Source organism: Procambarus clarkii, chromosome 48, assembly GCF_040958095.1.
Source record: "Procambarus clarkii isolate CNS0578487 chromosome 48, FALCON_Pclarkii_2.0, whole genome shotgun sequence".
Taxonomy (NCBI): domain Eukaryota; kingdom Metazoa; phylum Arthropoda; class Malacostraca; order Decapoda; family Cambaridae; genus Procambarus; species Procambarus clarkii.
The window spans coordinates 5,904,979-5,930,024 of NC_091197.1; the positions used below are offsets into that span (position 1 = coordinate 5,904,979).

General features: G+C 41.8%; 1 protein-coding gene across 1 annotated transcript in view; it reads left to right on the forward strand.

Moving 5' to 3' along the window:
• Positions 1 to 10,352: 10,352 nt before the first annotated feature.
• Ubr3 (Ubr3 ubiquitin ligase) overlaps positions 10,353 to 25,046 on the forward strand; it is a 150,521-nt gene continuing 135,827 nt past the window's right edge. Inside the window, 1 exon segment of the mRNA XM_069302505.1 lies at positions 10,353 to 14,111. Within this exon segment, the coding sequence (XP_069158606.1) occupies positions 13,929 to 14,111 (183 nt within the window). The 5' untranslated portion in view covers positions 10,353 to 13,928.

The window sequence follows — 25,046 nt, forward strand, 5'->3', positions numbered from 1 at the left end:
GTAGTGGATCCCTATCCCGAGGGACGTAGTGGACCCCCATCCCAAGGGACGTAGTGGATCCCCATCCCTAGGGACGTAGTGGACCCCCATCCCGAGGGACGTAGTAGACCCCCATCCCGAGGGCCGTAGTGGACCCCCATATCCATCCCGTGAGCGGTATTGGACTCTCATACCCATCCCGTACTCACCTAGTTGTGCTTGCGGGGGTTGAGCTTCGGCTCCTTGGTCCCGCCTTTCAACTGTCAATCACCTGGTGAACAGATTCTTGAGCCTATTGGGCTCTATAAAATCTACATTTGAAACTGTGTATGAAGCTGTGCCTCCATCACATCACTGCCTAATACACTGACATGCTTAAAAGTAATTGAACTAGAGACTACTGTGAGGAGTATATCTTCGCCAGTTTCCGAGTCAAGGGTGCTGAGTCTGTACTGACTGTGGGAGCAGTCTATAGAATTCCTAACACTGATGTGTCCGAATTCAACTCTAACCTTAGAAATCTAATACTAGATAACAGACTGAACAAAAACCATCTAATTATCGCAGGGGACTTTAATACTGACCTCTGCGAGCCTGAAAACCCTACTGCTGCTAGTTTTCTCAACTGTATAAACTCCTGCTTCCTCATACCCTTAATCACTAGACCTACTAGAATCACTGATAGTACTGCCACGGCTCTTGATCACATCTGGACCAACATAATCTCTCCGCTTACTTCAGGGATAATCATCGATAGCACTATACAGACCATTACCCCACATTTCTCCTAACTAACCATTAGCAAACCACCTCTAGAGACAAGGGAGATAAGCTTTAAAATTCAAATGTTTATTCAGGTAAAGGCTGCACAATGAAACTGCTATAGGCAATTTTATAGCTGCTGCTGCTAATGTCAACTGGGAGTCCGAATTAGGTAACATAGGGGACATCAACCTAGCAGTGCAATCTTTTCTTCAACAAACTCTCAGCCTTTATAACTACCCACTGTCCTATACTAACGAAACAAGTCACAACTAAAAGGCTAAACAATCCTTGGCTTACAAAGGGAATACTTAAATCCATTAATAAAAAACATGACCTTGAGAAGAAGTATAGGTTAGGAATTGTCTCCAAAGAATTTTCCAAGAATTACTCATCATTGCTATCTAAAATAATTAGAAGAGCCAAAACTAAATACTACGAAGATAAATTTACTCAAACAATGGGCAACATTAAGAAAACATGGAGCACAATTTCACAATTATTGGGATCAAAGAAGATTTTAAATAACAATCTCTCTTGCCTATTTATTGCCTGTATCCTACTTCCTCATCACAATCGACTTGAGAATAGTCCAGGACGAACCGAAGCGTCGTCGTCCCTTCACCTTAATCTAGTGTGTGGATCTGGTCAACATACTTTAGCCACGTTATTGTGACTCATCGCCTGCATTTAAATAACAAACCAATACTCCTGTCCAATAACGATGGTCAGCTTACAGCCTCTGATACTGCTATTGAGTTCTTCTCTTCCATTGGGTCATCCCTTGCAAATGATATTCCATTTTCCAGTACTGATGTTCAGGACTATCTTACAGGTAACTATCCACAGTCTCTGTACCTAACGCCTGCAAATTCCACTGATGGAATTTGCCGCCCACTACCGCCTACTACCTGTGGGCGGTAGTGGACCACCATACCCATCCGTCGGCGGTATTGGACCCGATACCCATCCATGGGCGTTAGTGAAATCCATATCCACAAAAATAATGAAGGAATTCATACCATATGACTGAAATCCATATCCATCCGTAATGGTAGTGGACACCTAGCTTACCCAACCACAGGTGTTAGTGAACTCCATATCCATCCATGGGTATTAGCACTGTAACGTACGCTTATGTTACATTGTTGGGTTGATTAGAAACACAGTGTTTAGTGGGTTTTCATATTTATTTAGTAGTCGTGGATACATCACTGTCGTAGACGTTGAGACGGAGCTTGGAGGCAGAGCAGAGAGTTGAGTGAGGCTGGAGTCGCGGAGCTCTATGCGGGAGAGGCTGGTGGCTCGATGGGGAATCGTGAGTGACTGAACTCGATGGGGAGCGAAAGCGTTGTAACTCGATGCGGTCGTAGTCTGCTGTCTACTCTGTGTGATTGATTGATGAAGATTAAGCCACCCAAAAGGTGGCATGGGCATGAATAGCCCGTAAGTGGTGGCCCTTTTGAGCCATTACCAGTATGAAGAGCTGATACTGGAGATCTGTGGAGGTGCGACTGCACCCTGCGTGACGGGAGATGTCTTCCTTGTGAATGTGTTAAGATGAAGATGAAGCCACCCAAAAGGTGGCACGGGTATGAATAGCCCGTAAGTGGTGGCCCTTTTGAGCCATCACCAGTATCAATAGATGATACTGGAGATCTGTGGAGGTGCGACTGCACCCTGCGTGACGGGAGATGTCTCCCGTCTACTCTGTGTCGAAGCTGTAGCGTCTTGGGACGGTTGGAACTTTACACACCGAGTGCTACATTCTTGAGGTTGAAGAGTTGTGGATAAGTCCAAAGCGTCTGTATTGAAGTTAACTGAATCACTTTGGAAATTGTACTGTTCGCTTCTCGATGCTTATATTATTGGACTATACCTCAGCTTCCTCCCATTGAATAGAAAGAATGTTACCAGTAATTAGGGAATTAATTCCCTAATTACGGGAAATTGCACTAATTTCGCAATTAGTGCTAATTGAGTTTGTCATTAATGTAATGAGAGGTTGGAGCGAGTATAATGTTTACTCACTACAACACCAAACCCATCCCGTGGGCGTTAGTTAACACAATACCAATCAAGTGGGTGTTAGTTAACCCCATACCCATCCCGTGGGTGTTAGTTAACCCCATACCCATCCCGTGGTTATAGGCTGGTTAGTACAGGAAGGTGGGTGGGGGCAAGTGGAAGTTACAATGGCTTTGTTCAGGTATTGATGTTGCCTGTTGACACCGGGGCTGGTGAGGAAGTTGTCTGTGTTGTCTTGCCTTGCAACACATCCTCCTGTTTAGATAGTATTTGTGTAACTATGTGCACCATCGTACATATATTGACGTAATGGACACGTAGAATTTTGTGCTATTCTCTTTATAGAGTCCGGAAAAATTAAGCTAAAACTAAACTGTCTCTGGGGTTTAGCTTCACCATTGTTGGGGAGAGGAAGTCTCGTAGGTTTATCGCCAGGTTCCCCCCCTTGCCCAACAACAGATTTTCCAAAGATGTAACCCACAACAGTTGCCTAACTCCTGGGTACCAAGGAATGGAGCGTGCCAAAATGTATCGTCCTGCTTGGGGAATCGAACCCCGGGAACCGTCAGCTGTGAGCTGACTGTGTTAATCAAGGCAACTCGTTACGGACATCGATAATTAACGGTTCAACTTACTACGGACATTAACTCTAACGATATCATTAATGAGCCAACTCGTTATAGAGATATCGATAACGGGTCAATTCGCTAGGGACATCGTTAATGAGTCAACTATACAGACCTGGCAGTAACCTCTGTCAGGTTAACTTAACCAGTCAGCTGATGATTCGTTGAAGAGGGCTTCTATTACAAGCTTCCCCTCACCTTGGCCAAACTGACCAACATCTGGTAGTTTACCCGTCGACTGGCTAGACTGACCCAGTACTGTAGTCTAGATGGGATGCACCAGGTGTTTATAGGCCTCGTAAAGATCCAAATGCAGAAGACTGGCAAATGTTCTATAATGTTATAAAGTACAATATCTTACATGTAAGATATAAAATACAAGTCATTACTACCATATCAACAACATGACCTTGCAGCAGATTGATAAAAAAATGAAGTAATGGGTCAACTAGTCAGTTTTCCATAAAAAATGGGGGCCTTTGACAAGCTGCTGTTGTTGTCTTTTCTCTTCCTGTCTCCGTTGAAACAGAGATAGCGCCCCTCAGGTAAATTCAGGAAAGCTTCTTAGCAGGGTCGAGTGGGTGTGAAAAAGGGCAACCTAACCTCAGAAATAATGAAATTAACTTAATTTGAAGTAAAAATAGTTATTGAGCTGTAAAAATATCGTTTTGGCTTCCCATTTTTTCATAAATGCTTGTGTCAGTTTCGAATTTGAGAATATAGTTTATGTAGTCATCTATCGTTGATGTATATTATAAAATTTAAATGGCTCTAAAATGGAACCTTGCTGGACAATATGCATAACATTTATCCAGTCAGATATACACCTGAAGGGCCACCATCTATCAGGTGGCTACTACACGAGATGAACCGGTGGCTTGTCGAAGGTGTCCCCCATTTTTCCTAATAAATTTTCCATATGGATTTTGAACTCAATAATGTTTTGGCATATATAACTTCTCGGAAAGGCGGTTCCATGGGTTTAAAAACACAAATTTTGCTACAATATACCTATTAATAATCTTTAAATTTTGCTACAATGTACCTATTATTATTCTTCAAATTTTGCTACAATATGTACCTACTAATAATTATCTGTTAGATTAAGGACTTGCCCGAAACACTATGCGTATTAATGGCTTTGCAAGAATGCAAAATGTTGACCAGACCACACACTAGAAGGTGAAGGGACGACGACGTTTCGGTCCGTCCTGGACCATTCTCAAGTCGATTGTGTATGAATGCAAAATTCTTGCAAAGGTCAGTAATTCGGCCTTAGAGGGGGACCTCGATAAAAGCCTAACGTGTATGAATACACTCTGGCTTCCTGTCCCCTGACACAATGAATTATTGTTATTAGTATAGTCAGAGAACATATCTAATGAACTCACAAATGATGTATAATGAAATAACAAACTCTGCTTACAGACAACACTCAGCCCCTCCCTGTTTAAAACCCTAAACATGCAAAGCTCAACGCCCTAAGCCATATTAATGCTCTCTCCACAGCATTCTCTCTCTCAAATCATAATCACTGATGGTTCCCTACACCGCCCCACGGGTGCAGCTGGAAGTGCAGTTGTCCCTGCACAACTGTAGGGTCATAAGCTTGGGTGATGGCTTATATTTTGAGTGGGGAGTCCGTATAAACAACTGGGCCTCTACCCTTCAGACCGAACTATTTGCCTTGCTCCTTGCACTGAAATGTGTACAAGTCTCCAAACTTGATACACGTTTTGTAAGTGACTCTTTATCATCCTTAAATGCTCTCAACTCTTTAAGAACTGCAACAGGCTCGTGTCCGAAGCTAGACACAAATACCACAAAATTATTAATGATGGTAACAGAGTCCATTTCATGTGGTCTCCATCTCATGTTGGCCTCCAAATGCATGATAGAGTTGACGAATTAGCCAAAAAATCTGCCTTTAAAGGAGGCGTTGAGTATAATCTTGGATTGTCAATGAGCAATCTGAGAGCAGCAGTACACCAAGAACTTCAACAAAATCTTGTAGATCTGAGGCAAAGTGAAATCGACACCAGTAATTCCATCTATCATCATACTATCATGCAAGAGGAGCCACACATCTACGGTTCATCCAATAAAATCAGCAGACTTCTAGATGCTACTACTGCTCGGCTTAGACTCGGTTACAAGTATCTCTGGGAATTTTCATTATCTGCTGATGTAGACCTGACCAAATGTAAACTGTGTCAACAAAATTATTCGCACACCCTCCGTCACTATGTGATGGAGTGCGAAAAGATACGTGAATTTAGAGACAATTCTATAACCAATGTTCCAGCAATGTGTAAATATTTCATTCAAAATGATCTGCTACCAGAAATTTTAGCCAAATATCCTCAGTTTGCAAACTGTAGGTAGTAACTAAGTGATTGTAACCTATCCACCGCTGCCCACTGGATGGGGGGCGGTGTGCAGGACAAACATATCAATTGTGACACTAGCTCTCCACATGTCAGTTGTTTAATTTAGAAACTGTACTTGAGGTCGATCTCGAACCCATTGTTGATGTGACGGCTTATACTGAATTTTGTAACTAGCTCATCAAGATTGTAACTTGCTTAGCTAAATGAATTGTGGGGTTCAGCCCCTGAGCCCATTATGTGCCTCTGTAACCCTTTCCACTACCGCCCACAAGACGGGTATGGGGTGCATAATAAATGAACTAAACTAAACACTCCACACATTCTCTTGTGCCATTTACATTTACAAAACCCTGTTCTTAAATGCAAACCCTCTTCTGAAACTCTTCCTGGACAGATGTAATAGAACCCATAATCACCACACCAGAATAAATGTCTTTTTGTTATCCCCAAAGTCAAACTTAATCTGTGTAAACACTCTATGCAAATAAAGGCACCTCCTCTATGGAACTCGCACCCTAACGAATTGAAAAGCTGTCCAACTTTTGGCTTATTCAAAAATAAAACCAAAACGTACCTAATTTAATTTTCATAGTTTCCTACCAAGTGCTTTAAACTTGCACTGTATCTTGTGCTACCTACTCCCACACTATATGTGCCTAAGCCATGTACCTTAACAATTGTAATCACTGCTATCATCTTATATCATTGTTGTTATATTGAACACATATTTTACTGCATTGTACCTTGAAATAATCTTCAAATTATGCTACAATGTACCTGTTGATAACCCTCAAATTTTACTTTAATGTACCTACTAATCTTTGTTCTGTTCAAATTTTCTTACAATGTACCCGTTAACATTTTTTAATTTAGCTAGAAATTACCTACTTAAAATTATGTTAGATTAAGGACCTGCCCGAAACGCTATGCATGCTAGTGGCTTTATAAGAATGTAATAACATCAATGCTATATACTCTCATAAACCCAATATATTTTCTTGTTTATAAATAAATAAATAAATGAATGAAGTTGTCAGTCAGTGTAGCTTCCTTATATCAAAAAAATCAAAATCAAAATCAAAATGTTTATTTAGGTAAGGTACATACATAAAAGAGATTTTACAAAGAGTGATGGATTTATAGTTAGGGCTAGTACATACAATGCCTAAAGCCACTATTACGCAAAGCGTTTCGGGCATAAAAAACTTAAATGACTAAAGCTTAATACTAATTGAGCATAAAGAGTAAAATGAAAACATGGAATGAAAACATAGCTGAAAAAGCAGCACAAATACAATTTTGTCGACAAACAGCGCTCTTTAACAAAAACAGACATTGGATGACATTAGAGGGGTAAGGTAGGTTACAGGGAATTTATTAGGTATAGCTTCGTTTTTATTTTAAACTGGTTGAGAGAGGTACAGTCTTTAACATGGTTGGGAAGGTCATTCCACAATCTGGGTCCCTTGATTTGTAGAGCATTTCTAGTTTGATTAAGTCGTACTCTAGGAATATCAAAACTGTATTTATATCTGGTGTGGTGCTCATGGGTTCTGTTACAACCTTCTATGAAGCTTTTGAGGTCAGGATTGGCATTACAGTTTAGCGTTATATATATGTATAATACACATGAGAGAATGTGCAGTGACTTAATGTCTAACATATTCAGAGATTTGAGTAGGGGTACCGAGTGATGTCTGGGGTCAGAGTTGGATATTGTCCTAATTGCAGCTTTGTGTTGAGTAATTAGAGGACGTAAATGATTTTGGGTAGTAGAACCCCAAGCACAAATACCATAGTTGAGATATGGATAGACGAGGGAGTAATAGAGAGTCACCAGGGCAGGGCAGGGTACATAATATGTACATAAACCCCCAATAACAAAACATTATAAATATTATCTATATACACAAACATTTAGTGGTGTTGGACGCGACATTGACGTTAAGGAAGAAGAGTAGCCGAGTAAATAGGCCTGTAAGATAGGCCTAATACGAGGAGTGGTAGGAGTTTGTGAAGTTTTCCCCCTGCCCGAAACGCTGCGCGTACTAGTGGCTTTACAAGATTGTAATTACTATCCTATGTATCCTCACAATCTCAATGTACCTTCTTGTATATATATAAATAAAATAAAATAAAATAAAATAAATAAATAAAGTAGGTGGGTGAGCGGAGGCGCGGCTGACGACATTCACTCCTTGTCTCCCGTGCAGCATTGTGGGTAGTCAAACCCTCTGTGAGCTTCTGAGTGGAGCCACTCGACTCGTGTGTGTGTGAAAAGCTGTGTTATTCTGCCAAAAATCTTGTGTTGAACGGCAAATGCGTGTGCAGTGTTGAATTATTGCAAGGGACGTGATGGTTACAGTATGTCTTATGAGCGGAGTGTGCGGCCGTGGTTCCCGAGGCAGTGTTGTTCTTACGTGACTGATTCACCCCACTCCCTCTATACTTACCATGACACACTCGCCTCCTCTCTCTCTCTCTTTCTCTATCTCCTCCGTCATCTCTCGCAGTAGACACGCGCACACATGTCATCCCAACACTGCCTGACACACCTGACACACTTTACCGTGTATGTGGGCGTTGTTATGTTGGGTGTTGGTGGTGGTGACGCAGTGGGGGGAGCATTGCCCTCTGCTACCCTGATTACCTTCCCTGCTTCACCTGTCTTCCCCCGTCTGTCCTGCCTCACTTGGTTTTTCCCCGTCTGACCTTTCCCGCCTGCCCTGCCTCACCTGTCTTCTGCCCTGTCTTCCCCCGCCTGTCCTGCCTCACCTGTCTTCCCCCTGCCTGTCCTGTCTCCTCTGCCGTGTCTTGCCTCACCTGTCCTTCCCTGCCGTGTCTTGCCTCACCTGTCCTTCCCTGCCCTGTCTTGCCTCACCTGTCCTTCCCTGCCCTGTCTTGCCTCACCTGTCCTTCCCTGCCCTGTCTTGCCTCACCTGTCCTTCCCTGCCCTGTCTTGCCTCACCTGTCCTTCCCTGCCCTGTCTTGCCTCACCTGTCCTTCCCTGCCCTGTCTTGCCTCACCTGTCCTTCCCTGCCCTGTCTTGCCTCACCTGTCCTTCCCTGCCCTGTCTTGCCTCACCTGTCCTTCCCTGCCCTGTCTTGCCTCACCTGTCCTTCCCTGCCCTGTCTTGCCTCACCTGTCCTTCCCTGCCCTGTCTTGCCTCACCTGTCCTTCCCTGCCCTGTCTTGCCTCACCTGTCCTTCCCTGCCCTGTCTTGCCTCACCTGTCCTTCCCTGCCCTGTCTTGCCTCACCTGTCCTTCCCTGCCCTGTCTTGCCTCACCTGTCCTTCCCTGCCCTGTCTTGCCTCACCTGTCCTTCCCTGCCCTGTCTTGCCTCACCTGTCCTTCCCTGCCCTGTCTTGCCTCACCTGTCCTTCCCTGCCCTGTCTTGCCTCACCTGTCCTTCCCTGCCCTGTCTTGCCTCACCTGTCCTTCCCTGCCCTGTCTTGCCTCACCTGTCCTTCCCTGCCCTGTCTTGCCTCACCTGTCCTTCCCTGCCCTGTCTTGCCTCACCTGTCCTTCCCTGCCCTGCCTCAACTGTCCTCCCTCGCCTGTCCTGCCTCAACTGTCCACCCTCGCCTGTCCTCTGCCCTGCCTCAACTGTCCTCCCCTGCCCTGCCTCGCCTGTCCTCCCCTGCCCTGCCTCCCCTGCCTCGCCTGCCCTGCCTCGCCTGTCCTCCCCTGCCCTGCCTCGCCTGTCCTCCCCTGCCCTGCCTCGCCTGTCCTCCCCTGCCCTGCCTCGCCTGTCCTCCCCTGCCTCGCCTGTCCTCCCCTGCCTCGCCTGTCCTCCCCTGTCTCGCCTGTCCTCGCCTGTCCTCCCCTGTCCTCGCCTGTCCTCCCCTGCCTCGCCTGTCCTCGCCTGTCCTCCCCTGCCTCGCCTGTCCTCCCCTGCCTCGCCTGTCCTCCCCTGCCTCGCCTGTCCTCGCCTGTCCTCGCCTGTCCTCGCCTGTCCTCCCCTGCCTCGCCTGTCCTCGCCTGTCCTCCCCTGCCTCGCCTGTCCTCCCCTGCCTCGCCTGTCCTCGCCTGTCCTCCCCTGCCTCGCCTGTCCTCGCCTGTCCTCCCCTGCCTCGCCTGTCCTCACCTGCCTCGCCTGTCCTCGCCTGTCCTCCCCTGCCTCGCCTGTCCTCGCCTGTCCTCCCCTGCCTCGCCTGTCCTCGCCTGTCCTCCCCTGCCTCGCCTGTCCTCGCCTGTCCTCCCCTGCCTCGCCTGTCCTCCCCTGCCTCGCCTGTCCTCGCCTGTCCTCGCCTGTCCTCCCCTGCCTCGCCTGTCCTCCCCTGCCTCGCCTGTCCTCGCCTGTCCTCCCCTGCCTCGCCTGTCCTCGCCTGTCCTCCCCTGCCTCGCCTGTCCTCGCCTGTCCTCCCCTGCCTCGCCTGTCCTCGCCTGTCCTCCCCTGCCTCGCCTGTCCTCGCCTGTCCTCCCCTGTCCTCCCCTGCCTCCCCTGTCCTCCCCTGCCTCGCCTGTCCTCCCCTGCCTCGCCTGTCCTCCCCTGCCTCCCCTGTCCTCCCCTGCCTCCCCTGTCCTCCCCTGCCTCCCCTGTCCTCCCCTGCCTCCCCTGTCCTCCCCTGCCTCGCCTGTCCTCCCCTGCCTTGCCTCGCCTGTCCTCAACTGGCCCTCTCCTGCCCTGCCTCAACTGGCCCTCTCCTGCCCTGCCCTAACTCACCACCTGTACATTGTGCACACACGGTGCAGTATATCTTAGTTATGGTTGATAATACACCAATCAGTGATGGAACATCAGAGTTCTTGGCCTGTCACTGCACCACCTGCACCATTTACATAAGCTCATGGTGCTGTTCTATTTAGGTGCAAGCTTACACAAGATTATAATCTAAATAACATACTTTGTATTCATCCTAGAATTAACAAACGTATAATTTTGTGATGAACCATTCCATTTCCAACAACAGTAATTTGTATATTTAAATATACAAATTTATATACTATTCAGTATATAACGGTACGTATATACTAACCAAACCTAACTTGCCCAGAGAATTATGGATAACTGAAATGAATAAATCAGAAGTTCACATAGTGGTTAGTAAGCGGGGGTCAGTATTTCAGGACTTGAAATAAAATTCTGAGCCATAAAAAATGGTTAGACCCCCCCTCTTTCCTTAACGTAATTTTCCTTTATAAATTTCACTCGTGTTTTTCAAGAAAGCTGTTAGCATGTTACCAGGAAACTGTGTGAAGCTATAACTTAAACAGAGGGAGTTTACATATTTTGTTTTTCAATAAATGTATAATATTATGAGGTGTGAGCCAGGCCATTAAAAAGAAATAATTTGGAGAACTAGTGGACTTGGTGCCAAGCCAAAAGCACCCTCTGCATTTCTGCCCCACCTTGGATTCGAACCCGGGATTCTCGATTGCAAGTTGAGAAGAAATGGTGCTAGAGCTTTGCAAACCTTTACATTTTTGGTGAACATCTTGGGCTGTTGTGGATAATGCCAAGTTTGACTTGGTCACATGCTAAATTGATATTGGATATATTGTATAATCCAAAATAGAAATACAGTAACTTACTTGAGATCATAACCAGCAGTAAAGCTATTACCTAACCAAATATACTTTTTTCAAGCTAGAAATATTTAGTAGTAAAGTTTCATCTTCCAAGGGTACTGTATCTTTTGCGCATATCTAAAACATTCAGACTGTTCTTATAGGCTGTCTCATAATTCTTAACCTTACCTGCTTATCTGTTTAGCTGTTATTGGTTTTGGAGATAAATGCCCCTATAGCCCAGTCTCTGACCAGGGCTCCTGGTTGGTGGTTTAGTGAATCAGGCTGCTGGGTGCAGCTGCTTGCAGCCTGATATATGAATTCACAGCCTGGTTGACCCATTATCCTTTGGAGGTGTTTATCGAGTTCTCTCGAAGACTGTGAGACGTCGGCCAGTTATGTTGCTTTTGTATAGAGGGAGAGATTTTTTTGTTTATTTATATATACTGTACAAGAGTTCTTAAATTCTTGTAAAGCCACTAGCACGCATAGCATTTCAGTTTAATCCTTAATCCACATTTTCCCCGGAATATGACCTGCCATATCGTTTAACAACCCATTCACTGCAGGGTGAACAGACTACAGTTAAGGATTAGCGACCAGTCATTCCTGCCTGGCCTGGATTCAAACCCAGGGCAAAGCGTGGGCGAGTGCCTTACCACTGTGCCACGGGGACTATAATGTTGAAAATAGAAAATAGAGGCCTTGATATTGATAGAATTCTCTCTCAGCGTACCTATTGCCCCTCTGCTTTTCAAAAGGGTTATTCTGCACATCCTGCTTTGCCTCCTTATCTCATGTGATGTTACTATATTTCCATGTGCAGATTTGGAACCATTTCCCTGTAATATTTTTCAAGTGCAAATTATTACAGTATACATCTCTCACTTGGTATCTAGAGAATACAGATTTGAAATTGTTAAGTGGCTCCAATAATTTAGATGTGTTATTGAGGGGGATTCAGGCAATAAAAAGGCCCTTTCGTGTTCTCCAGGTCAGCAATTTCTCCAGTTTTCAATGGGGCTGTTAGTATGCAACAATATTCCACCTTAGAGAGCACTAGTGTCTTAAAAAGTATCATCAGTAGGATGGCTTTTTCTTTCAATAGTGTGGCTTGACTGTGTTTTATACGTGGTTTCTGTTTTGATATTTGGTTTTTTCCCATAGTGCAGTAGCTGGAATTGATCAATATTAAACATCATGTTATTTTCTGTGGCCCAATGAAAAATCTGATTAACATCAAATTGGAGGTTTGCCGTGTCTTATGTTATCTACGCTCGTGAAAATCATAGTATACAGTACTATAGTTTGTACCCTTGTCTGATATAAGGATGGGAAAAAGTACCCGAGCAAGCACAACACAGTACAGTACTTTGGGGAATGAGCATTTTTTTGGTGGATCTAGATTTTACTTTGTTGACTACTGGGTGAGGGCATTTGTATGTAACTATTCATTTAGCCTGTTAACAAGATGGTGTTTGGGGCAGGGTTTGTGATGCTTTTTAAACAGCATTGTATTTTCATAAGTGGGCCTTTAAACGAGTAATGATTTGCATTTGGTGATTTATATCCAATGACATTCATCAAATGTAGAATTCTTGGAAAATGTTTTGTTTTAATATTGTTTAAATTTCAAGTTTGACAACATTACACTTGGCTAGTGATAGGTATGTTTTGTGTATGGACATCATACTCTAGATGCATATATCAACAATTAAGATATATATATATTAAGATATACTGTATATATATATTATTTAGTTTTACAAGTATATTTATTATTTTTGTTAGTACTGTACAGTACAGTATATACATGTGTTGGTCTAACCGTGGGGTAAAGGTTATCATAAAATTTGCTACATTCACATAATCCATTCCTACTTTAGCATTTGTGGTGATAAATGTTTGCTTGTTCATTAGATACTGTACAGTGCTATCTAAGTCCTCTTCTTGACTAATTTCTGAGCAGATCATTGTACTGTATAATCTTTCATTATGTGGCATTTATCTACATTGAATTCCATCTAATATGTTTTGCTCGTTGTTTTCCAAGTCTCTATTTAATACTACTGTAATATGTTTTACAATCTTTGGAATTTATTCTTCTAAAAAAAATTGTATTTGCAACAATCATACAATAGCTCAGAAACATTATTGGGGCGAATACTTTACTGATCTTTGTGGGGTTCCCACTTGACTATTGTGGGGCTTCCACTAGGATACTGTACACAGGAATAGGGGGTAGCCTACACAAGTTTTTAGGTAGTCTGGCAGAACCACTGAAAACTTTACAAATATTTCATATAATATATTTAAAATATTTCAAATAAACAAAAGATGGGGGCACAATGAGTAGCCTATGCTCTTTCTTTTGTAACCATAAAGGGGTTCAGGAATTCATACACTCTCTCTCGCTCTCTCACTGTTTTTCTTTTCTCATTCATTAACTCGTTGGAAAAAAAAGTGGAATGGAAAAGATTTATACTGGATCTTTAATTTTCTTAAGCATAAAAAACAGTTGGCTATTACGATCTGTCACTGAATAGTACTAGTACACTTTGTAGTGTTAGTAGACGAGTGGAGGTGCAAAGACATGCCATGAGTGGAGAACAGTAGTGACGAGAGATTGAGCATGGCAGAGGCAGGTGGTGGGGAAGGAGGCTCTGGCCCTAGCCTGGGTTGCTCCTCCACCCATATGGATATCCTGACAGCTCAAGTGCTGCTCAAGAAAGGTAAACGTTATGCAGCAAAATACCTTCGGGATGAATGCTTAAGAAACTTGTCGCCCAAGGATTCGCTGATACCGCGTACACAGGTAAGTGCACAATTTATCAATGTAAAATTTGTTTATGGTAGGATAATACTGCCAGTCATAGGCCTAATTGAGAAACTCTTTCATTATTTCTTCTCTATTTATATTTCTAATTTATATATTTATATTTATTTAATATATTTACACTATTTTGAGTCTCTTCTTCACCTTCAGTTAAGTGTTGGTGATTGCCACTGGCACATCGTTTGGTTGGAAATTTAGTCTCTGATCCCCCATTTATTAAGTTTTTGTTAGTTTCATCTGATTTTTAAGGATTTCACAGTGTACATTATCCAGTATTTCCTAACACAGTACTGTTATCGACATTCTTAGATAATAATTGCCAGAAATGCTGTGCATACCAGTGGCTTTAGAAAGGTTCCTACAAAAAGTGCTGGACCATCTGTGTTGCAGTGAATGTGGGCCTGCGGGCCACTCCAAGCAAAGGCTGTTGGGTCAAGTTATCATAAGTTGAGCCTGGCCTCAGGCCAGGTTCTGGGAGTAGAAATCCCTGAACCCTCTCCATGTACACTCTAGGTGATCTGTACATCCAGGCAGTTAGATGGGAGCCGGTCGGCCGAGCGGACAGCACGCTGGACTTGTGATCCTGTGGTCCCGGGGTCGATCCCGGGCGCCGGCGAGAAACAATGGGCAGAGTTTCTTTCACCCTATGCCCCTGTTACCTAGCAGTAAAATAGGTACCTGGGTGTTAGTCAGCTGTCACGGGCTGCTTCCTGGGGGGTGGAGGCCTGGTCGAGGACCGGGCCGCGGGGACACTAAAAGCCCCGAAATCATCTCAAGATAACCTCTCAAGATGTTGCTGGTCACAGCTGATACATGGATTACAGCCCGATTGATCAGGTATCCTTTGAAGGTGTTTATCAAGGTTCCTAAATTTGAACACTGAGAGAGGTGAGCTAGTAATGTCCCTTATGTATATAGAGGGAGAGTCTCTAACCACTGCACTGTGCAAAGCATCTGAAGGTGCTCTGAGGGTTGTGATTTTTTTTATTTGGGCCATATTTTAAGGTTTTTATCGTTCTGTGTGATATGAAATGAAAATGATTGAGTTTGGTAAACATTTTGACATTAACATTAGCTGAACATTTATAAAGACAACAAAAATATGTCCTTAACAAATGCGCCATGAAATTTTTGCCAAAAACAGGTGCGCAGTTCAGGGATTAAAAGTCCTGGGCTCTTAGTGTTCAAATTCTCTATTAGCATACCCATTGCACCTCTGCTTTTCAACAGAGGTATTTTGCACAAGAGTGCAGTGCCAATTTTATAGGTGCCAATACATTGGTGGGCCTACCTTGTGTTATCTTGTGATAATTTCGGGACTCGGCGTCCCCTCAACTAGGCAGTTGGACATGGCTGCCCATTGAGTGATGTATGAATCACAGCCTGGTTGATCAGTATCCTTTGGAGGTGTTTTATCAAGTTCTATCATGAACACTGAGGGGGGCGGCTAGTTATGCTCCTTATGTGTAGTGGTTCTAACAGTAAAAGATCTCTGCACGCTCTCCAGGTCAGCAATTTCTCCAGCTTTGAAAGGGCTGTCATTGTGCAACAGTATTCCACTTTAGAGAGCACTAGCATCTTGAAAAGTATCGTCGTTGGTATAGTATCTCTAATTTGAAAGGTTTTTGTTATCCAACCTGTCATTTACATATTACAATGGGGCCTCGATTTACGATGGTAATCCGTTCCCAGAGACGTATCATAAGTCGAAATATCGTAAGTCGAAACGATTTTTCCCATAAGAAATAAAGGAATTGAATTAATCCGTTCCACACCCCCCAAAAAATTAACTTAAAAATATATTTTACTGAATACAATTTTTTTCTCTAACTACAATACAGTACATATGTTTATCTTACCTTTATTGAGGACTCTTGATGGCATATGGAAGATGGTGAGGAGGGGGAGGAGAGAGGTTACTGTTTGGAAGGGTAGTCCCCTTCCATTATAACATCAGGCAGTGAAGATTTCTCTGGGGTACACTCTCTTACATTTAGCCTGCATACCACTAGGACCTGGTTGTGGTTGACTGCTTGTTTATCTCGCTAAAAATGTGTCTAGTGACACTTGTTTTTCCCTTCGTTTTAATATTTGTCTATAGTGATGCATCACAGTGTCATAGAAAAGGTTAAAGCAACGGCCTACTGCAGCTGGATTTGGGTGAGTCGTTTCAGCAAAAGTTTGCAGTTCTTCCCAATGCTGCACACATTTTCTTAATTTTTGAGGAAGAGACATTCTGTACTGCCTCCTCCTCCCCTGAAAAAATTTCATGGGCTGCCTCTTGTTGCTGCTCTTTTTGAGGAGGAGCTTGGAGTTTTTCGGTGGTCAGTTATTTGCCAGTGTTTCTCCTTCAACTCCTCATTATCAGCACTATTCAACTCCAAGCCCAGTTACTGGCCCAGAGAAACAATTTCCTCAACAAGAGGCACTTTAAGTTCAGGCTCAGTCTCATTCTGCAACACATTCAGGCCACAATTTTCTCCTGCCAGAGATCATGGTTCTTAGTCACTTCTTGCCAGGCTTTGTCTACGAGTTATAAATACAGTACTACAAATGGTAAAATGTTTTTTCCAGAACTCTTTGAGGGAGAGGTTTGTGGCATCCGTCACTTCGACACATGCCCTTTGCATGCGCCCTTTCATAAAGTTTATTAAAATTGGCAATGATTTTCTGGTCCATAGACTGAAGTAGAGGAGTGGTGTTGGGAGGAAGGAACTTTACTGTAACAAAACTAAATTCCTCCATCAGTGAATCCTCCAAGCCTGGAGGATGGGCAGGAGCATTGTCGAGGAGAAGCAGGGCTTTGAGTGGCAAACTGTTCTGCAGATATTTTTTGATTGCAGGGCACACCACCTCATTCACCCACTCGGTAAAAAATTGCCTAGTCACCCCATGCCTTAGCCCTCCACATCACACACATTTTGTTTTTCTGCACATTATATTTTTTTAAAACTCTTGGATTTCCGGAAGGATACACAAGCAAGGGTTTAATTTTCAAATCACCACTCGCATTACCACACAGCACAAGAGTAAACCTATTTTTCATAGGCTTGTATCCGGGCAATGAATTCTCCTCTTGGGTAATATATGTCCTCTTAGGCAATATTTTCCAGAATACATAGCCCTGTCTTGTCACAATTAAACACTTGTTGTGGTAGGTATGCCTCACTGTGCACAAAATCTTTCAATTCCCCAATAAATCTTTCAGCCGCTGGTTTGTCTGAGCTGGCATCCTCCCATCCTCCTGGCATATATAATAATCAGTTTTATGTTCAAAAAGCAAAAAAATCGCCCCCCAAAAAAATTCTTATAAGCGTGATCATCACTAAGCTGGTGGCTCTAGTAAACTGAGGCAGGTCGGCCCACACGACCGGGAACCATGCGCTCGGTCGACCTGAACATGTATCAACGAAAATTGTTAGTCGACGACACAATCGTAGTAGTTGCATTTTCCGATCAAATTTATATCGTAGCTCAAAATTATCGTAAGTCAGGGCAATCGTTAGGTGAGGTGCCACCGTAACGAGTTTCGAGCTCGTTTGAGCGAATCCCTTTTCCGTGCAATTTGTCTGCTGTACCTGTATTTAAATTTTTATATACAGTATTTTTAAAGTTAACAGGCTGAATTGTACTGGAATGAATGTGGAAACATAATACCCAATGCACGTTGGAAATATTAGAAAATATTGGAGGGGTGACAGGTAAACTTCTAACTTGGATGAAAAATTTTCTGACATTGAAAAATGAGGGCAGTAATCGGAGGCACTGTATCGGACTGGAGAAATGTCACAAGTGGCGTAACACAGGGTTCAGTTCTTGCACCAGTGATATTTATTGTCTACATATTAATGATCTACCAGTTGGTATACAGAATTATATGAACATGTTTGCTGATGATGCTAGGATAATAGGAAGGATAAGAAACTTAGATGATTGTCATGCCCTTCAACAATACCTGGACAAAATAAGTATATGGAGCACCACTTGGCAAATGGAATTTAATGTGAATAAATGCCATGTGGAATAGAACAAATAGACCCCACACAACCTATATATTATGAGAGAAATCTTTACTATCTATCACCTGAAAACTATCACCTGAAGACCACATGAAGAATGTTGTGCGAGGAGCCTACGCCACGCTTCTAACTTCAGAATTGCTTTTAAATATATGGATGGCGAAATACTAAAGAAATTGTTCACGACTTTTGTTAGGCCAAAGTTAGAATATGCAGTTCTGCTGACTGTTGTTGACAACTACTGAGTTGAGTCCTGGCAATATTTAGTTGATGAATGCGGGCACCACTTGTGACCTCGTGCGTCCAACTGCATCCACACGTGGACTAAAAAGAGAAACCTGGCACTAGAACTTTAGAAGCTCAAAGGGCAATTGAAAAGAAGTGTGCAGGAATTACTATACAAAGCTACAAGAAAATTGTCTCCAATTATCAACAGTTTTTTAATAGTTTTGTTAACAGTTTGCAGCACCGTATGTTTACAACAACATCCATGAAAGGCTCTCAAATTTCTGAACTTCAAAGTACTCTGTGATATAAATCACCGCTAAATGAAATCTGTTCTTGAAAATTACTACTGGCCTGATGAAATACCACCTAATTACAGAGAAGCTGAAATATCTCTCTAAGAGGTTTAAGCTTTCTTCTTACTCTGCACTAAATGCCTTTAAGAGACTACAGTATGTGGAGGGTTATGGATGCTGCATCCTCAAAGATTTACACGCATTACTGAACTGTTTACAAGTTATTCCTATTAGTACTGCTGAGTGTGAGAAGGGATTCAATCACATGAACTTGATAATAATACTACATTCAAGAATTCTCATAAATCATGTATCAGCACTTACATTTGTTAAACTAAAAGGACCTCCTCTAGTTCAGTGGAATCCTGAGCCATATGTCGCATCATGGCTGCGGTACCACAAATCTGCAGAGGACACCAGGACGAGTTGCTTCAAACCCCAGAAAACATCCCACACCTAACCCTTTTGTTTTGGAAAGTGTGCTTTAGTTAAGAAGTATTTTAACCTCTTGAATTGATAAATACATGATTGATGTATTTTCTTTGTTTGATAATTAAGTTTTATGATAATGCGTAAGTGCAAACACGAAATACTTAATCGTGTGACACATATATAGAAACATGATAGGAAATGACAGGCTTTTGTCAGGGCACAATTCAAAGAAATGAGAGAAATACTGAGGAATCAGTAAAACTGTTTTCAGCAAGCCACAAAACACACTGAAGATTGATAATCCAAATTAATTTTTCAGGGATGTGATACCAACATCAAATCGTGTATCAAATGTTATCCTCTCCCCACTGGATTTTGAAGAAGCCATAGACAGTATGTCTATGCATTCTGCACCAGGCTCTCATTCTTGGAACTATATTCATCAAGAACAGTAAAAAACCATTTCTATATTCATCAAGAACTGTAAAAAACCACTATTGCAGGCTCTTCCCATTCTTTGGAGACAGCCTAGATACTGGCATTATTCCGGACATACTAAAAACAGTAAGGATAGCACCACTCCATAAGGAAAGAAATAAGGCAAAGGCAAAAAATTACAAGATTGATAGCACTATCATCACACATAAAAATCTTTGAAAGAGTGCTAAGAAGTAAGATCACAAAATACATGGAATTACAGCATCTCCAAAACCCTGGACAACATGGTTTCAGAACAGGGCGCTCTTGCCTGTCACAGTTGCTGGACCACTATGACATGGCATTAGATGCCATGGAAGACAAACGTAACGCTGATGTAATTTACACAGATTTCGCAAAAGCCTTTGACAAATGTGACCATGGTGTTATTGCACACAAAATGCATTCAAAAGGAATTACTGGAAAAATAGACAGACTGATCAACAGTTTCCTGACTAATAGAACCCAATGTGTAATAGTCAACAAAATAAAATCTGGACCATCAACCGTAATGGTCCAGATCCACAGTACCTTGGGATACTGTGCTTGCTCAAGTACATTTTCTCATGCTTATATCAGACATAGACAAGGACACAATCAACAGTACCGTATCATCCTTTGTAGATGACGCTAGGATTTTTATGAGAGGAGACAATATAGAGGACACAGCACACAGCAAACCTCGAATCATATGTAAATCAGGTCTACATACAAAATACTCAAGATAACCTCAAGATTTCCAGCTTTCAATGGGGCTGTTATTGTGCAACAAAATTTTACTCTAGAAAACACTAGTCTTGAAAAGTACCATCATTTGTTTGGAATACCTTGTTTGGAAGTAACGTACATCTATGGGTCATCCAATAAGGTTAGCAGACTTCTAGATGTTACCACTGCTAGGCTTAGGCTTGGCTACAATTACCTCAGGGAATTTATAACATCTGCTGATGTAGATTTGACTAAATGTAAACTGTCAGCAGAACTAGTTACATACTTTGTCATTACATAATGGAATGTGAAAAAAATCGCAGAATTTAGAGATTACATCATCAATAGTGTCCAAGAAATGTGCAAGTACTTCATTCATAATGATGTGCTGCCTGAAATCTTAGCGAAGTATCCAAAATTTGCTTACTGTAGGTAATGCATGCACATGACTGTAAAGCTGCTGCCCAGCTGGGTGGGTGTGCAGCAAGACTAGTAACTGTGTAACTCATCATAGATGTAAAGTGCCTTGTATAGTGACTGTTATGAGCCTCTTGCTGAATCACTTGTGACACAAAAGATTATTGATGTGTATTTGTGTGGGTGAATAAATATGTATGTGTATGTATATATATGTACATGTATGTATGAGTATGTGTACTTGCATATATATAGCATTACTAATTTTGTAATTAGCATCGAAAGATTGTTATTTACTTGGCTAAACGAACTAGAGGGTTCAGTTCCTGAACCAATTATGTGCCTCTGTAATCCTTTACACCACTACCCACGGGATGGGTATGGGGTGCATAATAAAGAAAGAAATTGAATTGAAAGATTCTTGTCCAACCTTTCATTTTTCTTTCAGTTGTGACAGGAACTTTATTACAGTATGTTTTTTAGTGGTAAGGTCTTCTGACATGATTACTCCCTGATCCCTTACATTGCTTTTTCATTCTATGGTATGATTTGACTGCATTTTATATGTGGTTTCTGTTTTTAGATTTTAATTTTTTCCATAGCGCAGGAGCTGGAACTTACCCTCATTAAGGGGCCAAGAGAACGTTTATTAAAAGTTGTTCAATGTCATCTAATATTTTTTGATTAGTTGTAAAAAAAAGGGCTGCAATTGTTCCAAGTTTGAGTATTGCAGCCTAAATAGAAAGGGAGATTTTTTTTGTGTGTTTTTTCAACGAATATTACACATTTTCAAGTGGATATTCAGGACCACACCTTGTAGATATAATCATTCTATGACACTTTTCTGACACATTAGCATATAATAAAGGATATCATGTCGATTAATTTCCAAAAAATTTTTAGTTTTCCTAATACGAGTAGTTAAAGTTACCCCCCCAAAATTATGTAAAAATATCATGTTTATTGCTATTATAAAATCAATAAATGAACTTAGGAATACAAATTGACATGAATTTGTAGAGATTTACACTCTACATACAATGTGTAAGTTTTATGTAAATTGAATAAAAATTAAATGGGAATTAAAACGTTTGTTGCTTGAAAATAATTAAGTAAAAAATAAAATCTAAGGGGATGCCATCTGTAACTGAGGTTGACATCAACCAACTTCCTCCGAAATTGGCACCCTTACAGATAGGCATACGTGCAGTCAGGTGTACAAGTTTCATGCAAATCGTCTGATAAAAAAAAAAAAAAATTGAAAATAAAAAAAAAACTTTTTTTAATTAATTTTTTCTAATAGAACTAATTATAATTTTTTTTAATATATGCTATTGTGATAGCTGAGTCATAGACATGATTTCAGTTGACATTTGTGTTTAATAATAATTTTTGACCATTTTGGAAATTTTTTGACACCTACTTCAATATTTTTTTCTCCCTTCCTATTTATGCTACGATGCTGAGACTTGGACCAGATTAAATCCTTTTCATATACAACTCGTCAAAAAAGTTTGATTGAAATTGAACCAGTTTTCATTTTTGGCATACCTGTATTTGATTCTATTGGCCCCTTAAACATTATTTTCTGAAAGACCTGTTTTACATTAGATTGGAGGTTTGCTGCGTCTTCTATTGTCTACTCGTATGAAAATGTGTCATTTGCAGTGAATGATTCAGTACTATAGTTTGTGGCCTAGTCTGTGTGATTTGAGAATGAGAGAGTACTGGAGCAAGCAGAGTACCCTGGCAGACTGAGCTTTTCACAGTGGATGATTCAGATTTTACGTTGTTGACTATTACATGCTGGGTTCTGTTTGTTAGGAAATTGATGATGATGACTTTATGGTCATTCTCACATGTGTTTTCTTAAGTTGAACTTTACCACCGACTTTCTTGGTACCCGTGGTGTGATATACAGTATAATAATTACTTTTATGTCAAAACCCCCAAAAGCAGAAAAACTATGAAATGCCTTGCAAAGAATTCAAGAGGGATCGACACTGGATCGGGGAGGCACTGGTAAACTGAAGCGTGGGTGATTGTGCCACCAGGAACCATGCGTTAAGTCGAAATACGCATATCAATAAACTACAGTATGTAACTTGTGGCAGTAACCTGATTTAAATTTTGCAAAGAAATTGGGCTCGTAACCCCAAAAAATCGTAAAGAGGAGCATTTGTAAGCCGAGGTGTCACTGTATTTTCTCAGTATTGTATTTTACTCATTCATTTGTTGTCATGTGTGAAAGTTCCATCATCCTTGCACAGGTGTCTAGTACTAAATGTTTCCTTTGTTCTTAATTTTGTATAGGAGAAAAAGTAATTGGGGTTTCCCTCTCCTTTACCGATAGCATTTTGTTTTCTCTGCCTGTCGTGAATTTTGTATGATTCTTGTAGCTCTAGTTCAATCGTTCCTATTTCTATACATACCCTTCCATGCCATTCTTGGGGCAGAATTGGGCATTCAAGTTATGTGATTTGTTTATTTGGCTATAGAGGGAGCACCATTTCCGTTTCAGTTTGCATCTGTCTTGTTTTTTTTTCTTTTAGAGGTACTGTACTGTACTCTATGTAGCTTGAGCATATTTCTTGAGTTACTAAGCATATTTTTTCAAGGCACTGATTTAGGTTTCCATTTTCTTATTGTTCTCCCCAGCTTATTTTTGTGAGGTCACGGTTGATCAATTTCCAGTTAATTTGTTTATTATTGAAATTTGCTGACTTGTCTTCTAGGATTTAGGACTGGCTGCACAGGTCTGTTACCCATGTTAGACAACTAATTAGGTTATGATCTGAGTAACAGGTATTTGTTATTATGCTTCTAATCAGGTTGTCATTATTTGTGAAAAATAAGGTCTAGTGTGTTTTCTAGTTGGTTTTACTATTTGCTGGTTTAAGACAAATCAGTCACACATCTTAATTTTGTCATTTGTATGCCTGTTCATTTAGACATACAAATGACAAAATATACAGGACATGCAGGACGTCCCGGTCCTGTAGCTCTGCTTCGTGCGGCCCAGGCTCTGCTTCAGGAGGCTGGGGTCGTTCTTGCCCTTGTTGGGATGGTTCTTCTTCGGCCACGTCCACGGCGGTCTCCGGGGTTGGAGGTCCTTGTGCCCTTTTTCACCAACTTCGAAGTCATCTCCGGAACTCACAGTTCCTGCGACGGCGCTGGAACCAATCGTATTGGCGCATGCCTTTCCATTGGAGACTTTCAGTGCCGTGGAGAGGGGGGATCTGCTGCCTGGGTAACAGTTTCTCCCCCGAATCAACCTACCCTGGCTTTGCGCCCCGGTGAGGCCTTTCCAGGCCATGCCGACACCAGAGCGCAACTCCATAGTCTCCTGAGACTGATGGATGCCTACTACTTCATTTAGACAACTTCCTGGTATTCTCTTGGATGTAATTATAAAGTATTTGCCACATTCTTCCATTTTAGGTACCACAGCTTGAAGTCCCTTAACATGTTGGTGTTAAGGGCTGGGTTTGAGGTTTTCGAAGGAGTACAATATTACATTTTCATTAGTTGGTCTTCAAAACTGCTTCTGGTGATTTACATACAAGGACAATAACCACGTTTAGGATCTCAATTTTGATTATTAACTTCCACCATATGATTTGTGGAATTTAATAGCTCAGTACAGATGAGTGTGTCCTTGATTTACAATCTGACTGCACCCTGCAACCTGCGTTTCCTGTCACATCTGAAAAGATCGTACTCTGGTATCCATATTTCACTTATCATAATTATCCTTTGAAAGTGTTTCAGATAGGGTTTCAAACACTGCATTTGCCTCATTTAGGAGGCCAGCTATAAAGTGGACTTAATTTGTTTTGTGTGTTTTTATACCCTGAATGTTTGCAAATATGAATGATACCATATTTGTGGAAAAGCAGGGTATTTTACTGGTGTTGTTATCTGTGGTTCTGGAAGGGTTGGCCACTGTTGAGGGTTGGATAATGTGGGTTGATGAAGGTGTGCAGCTGGCAGGTGACCCTGTAACCTGAACTGCCACCTGATGATAATATTGGAGGGTGTAGCAAGGGCTGCTTCCCGTGGACGACAAAATGTTGACATACACTGTATTTAAAGTCTGGCCTTGTGTGTTCAGTTGGCATTTGAATTTCATCAGTTGCCTGATTGTTACTAACCGATCTAATGAATTGGTGCCTTTACCTAAGAGGAGCCACCAAGAGTTTTTCAGTGTGATGTTTTGTTCGATTCAATACTTGGGTTTTAGTCCACAGTGAACATCGATACACATTTTAAGTACTTGGAGTTTCGTGAAGTATTTGCTTATCGAGTTCTGCATCATAATTTCAAACTTGTATTAAAAA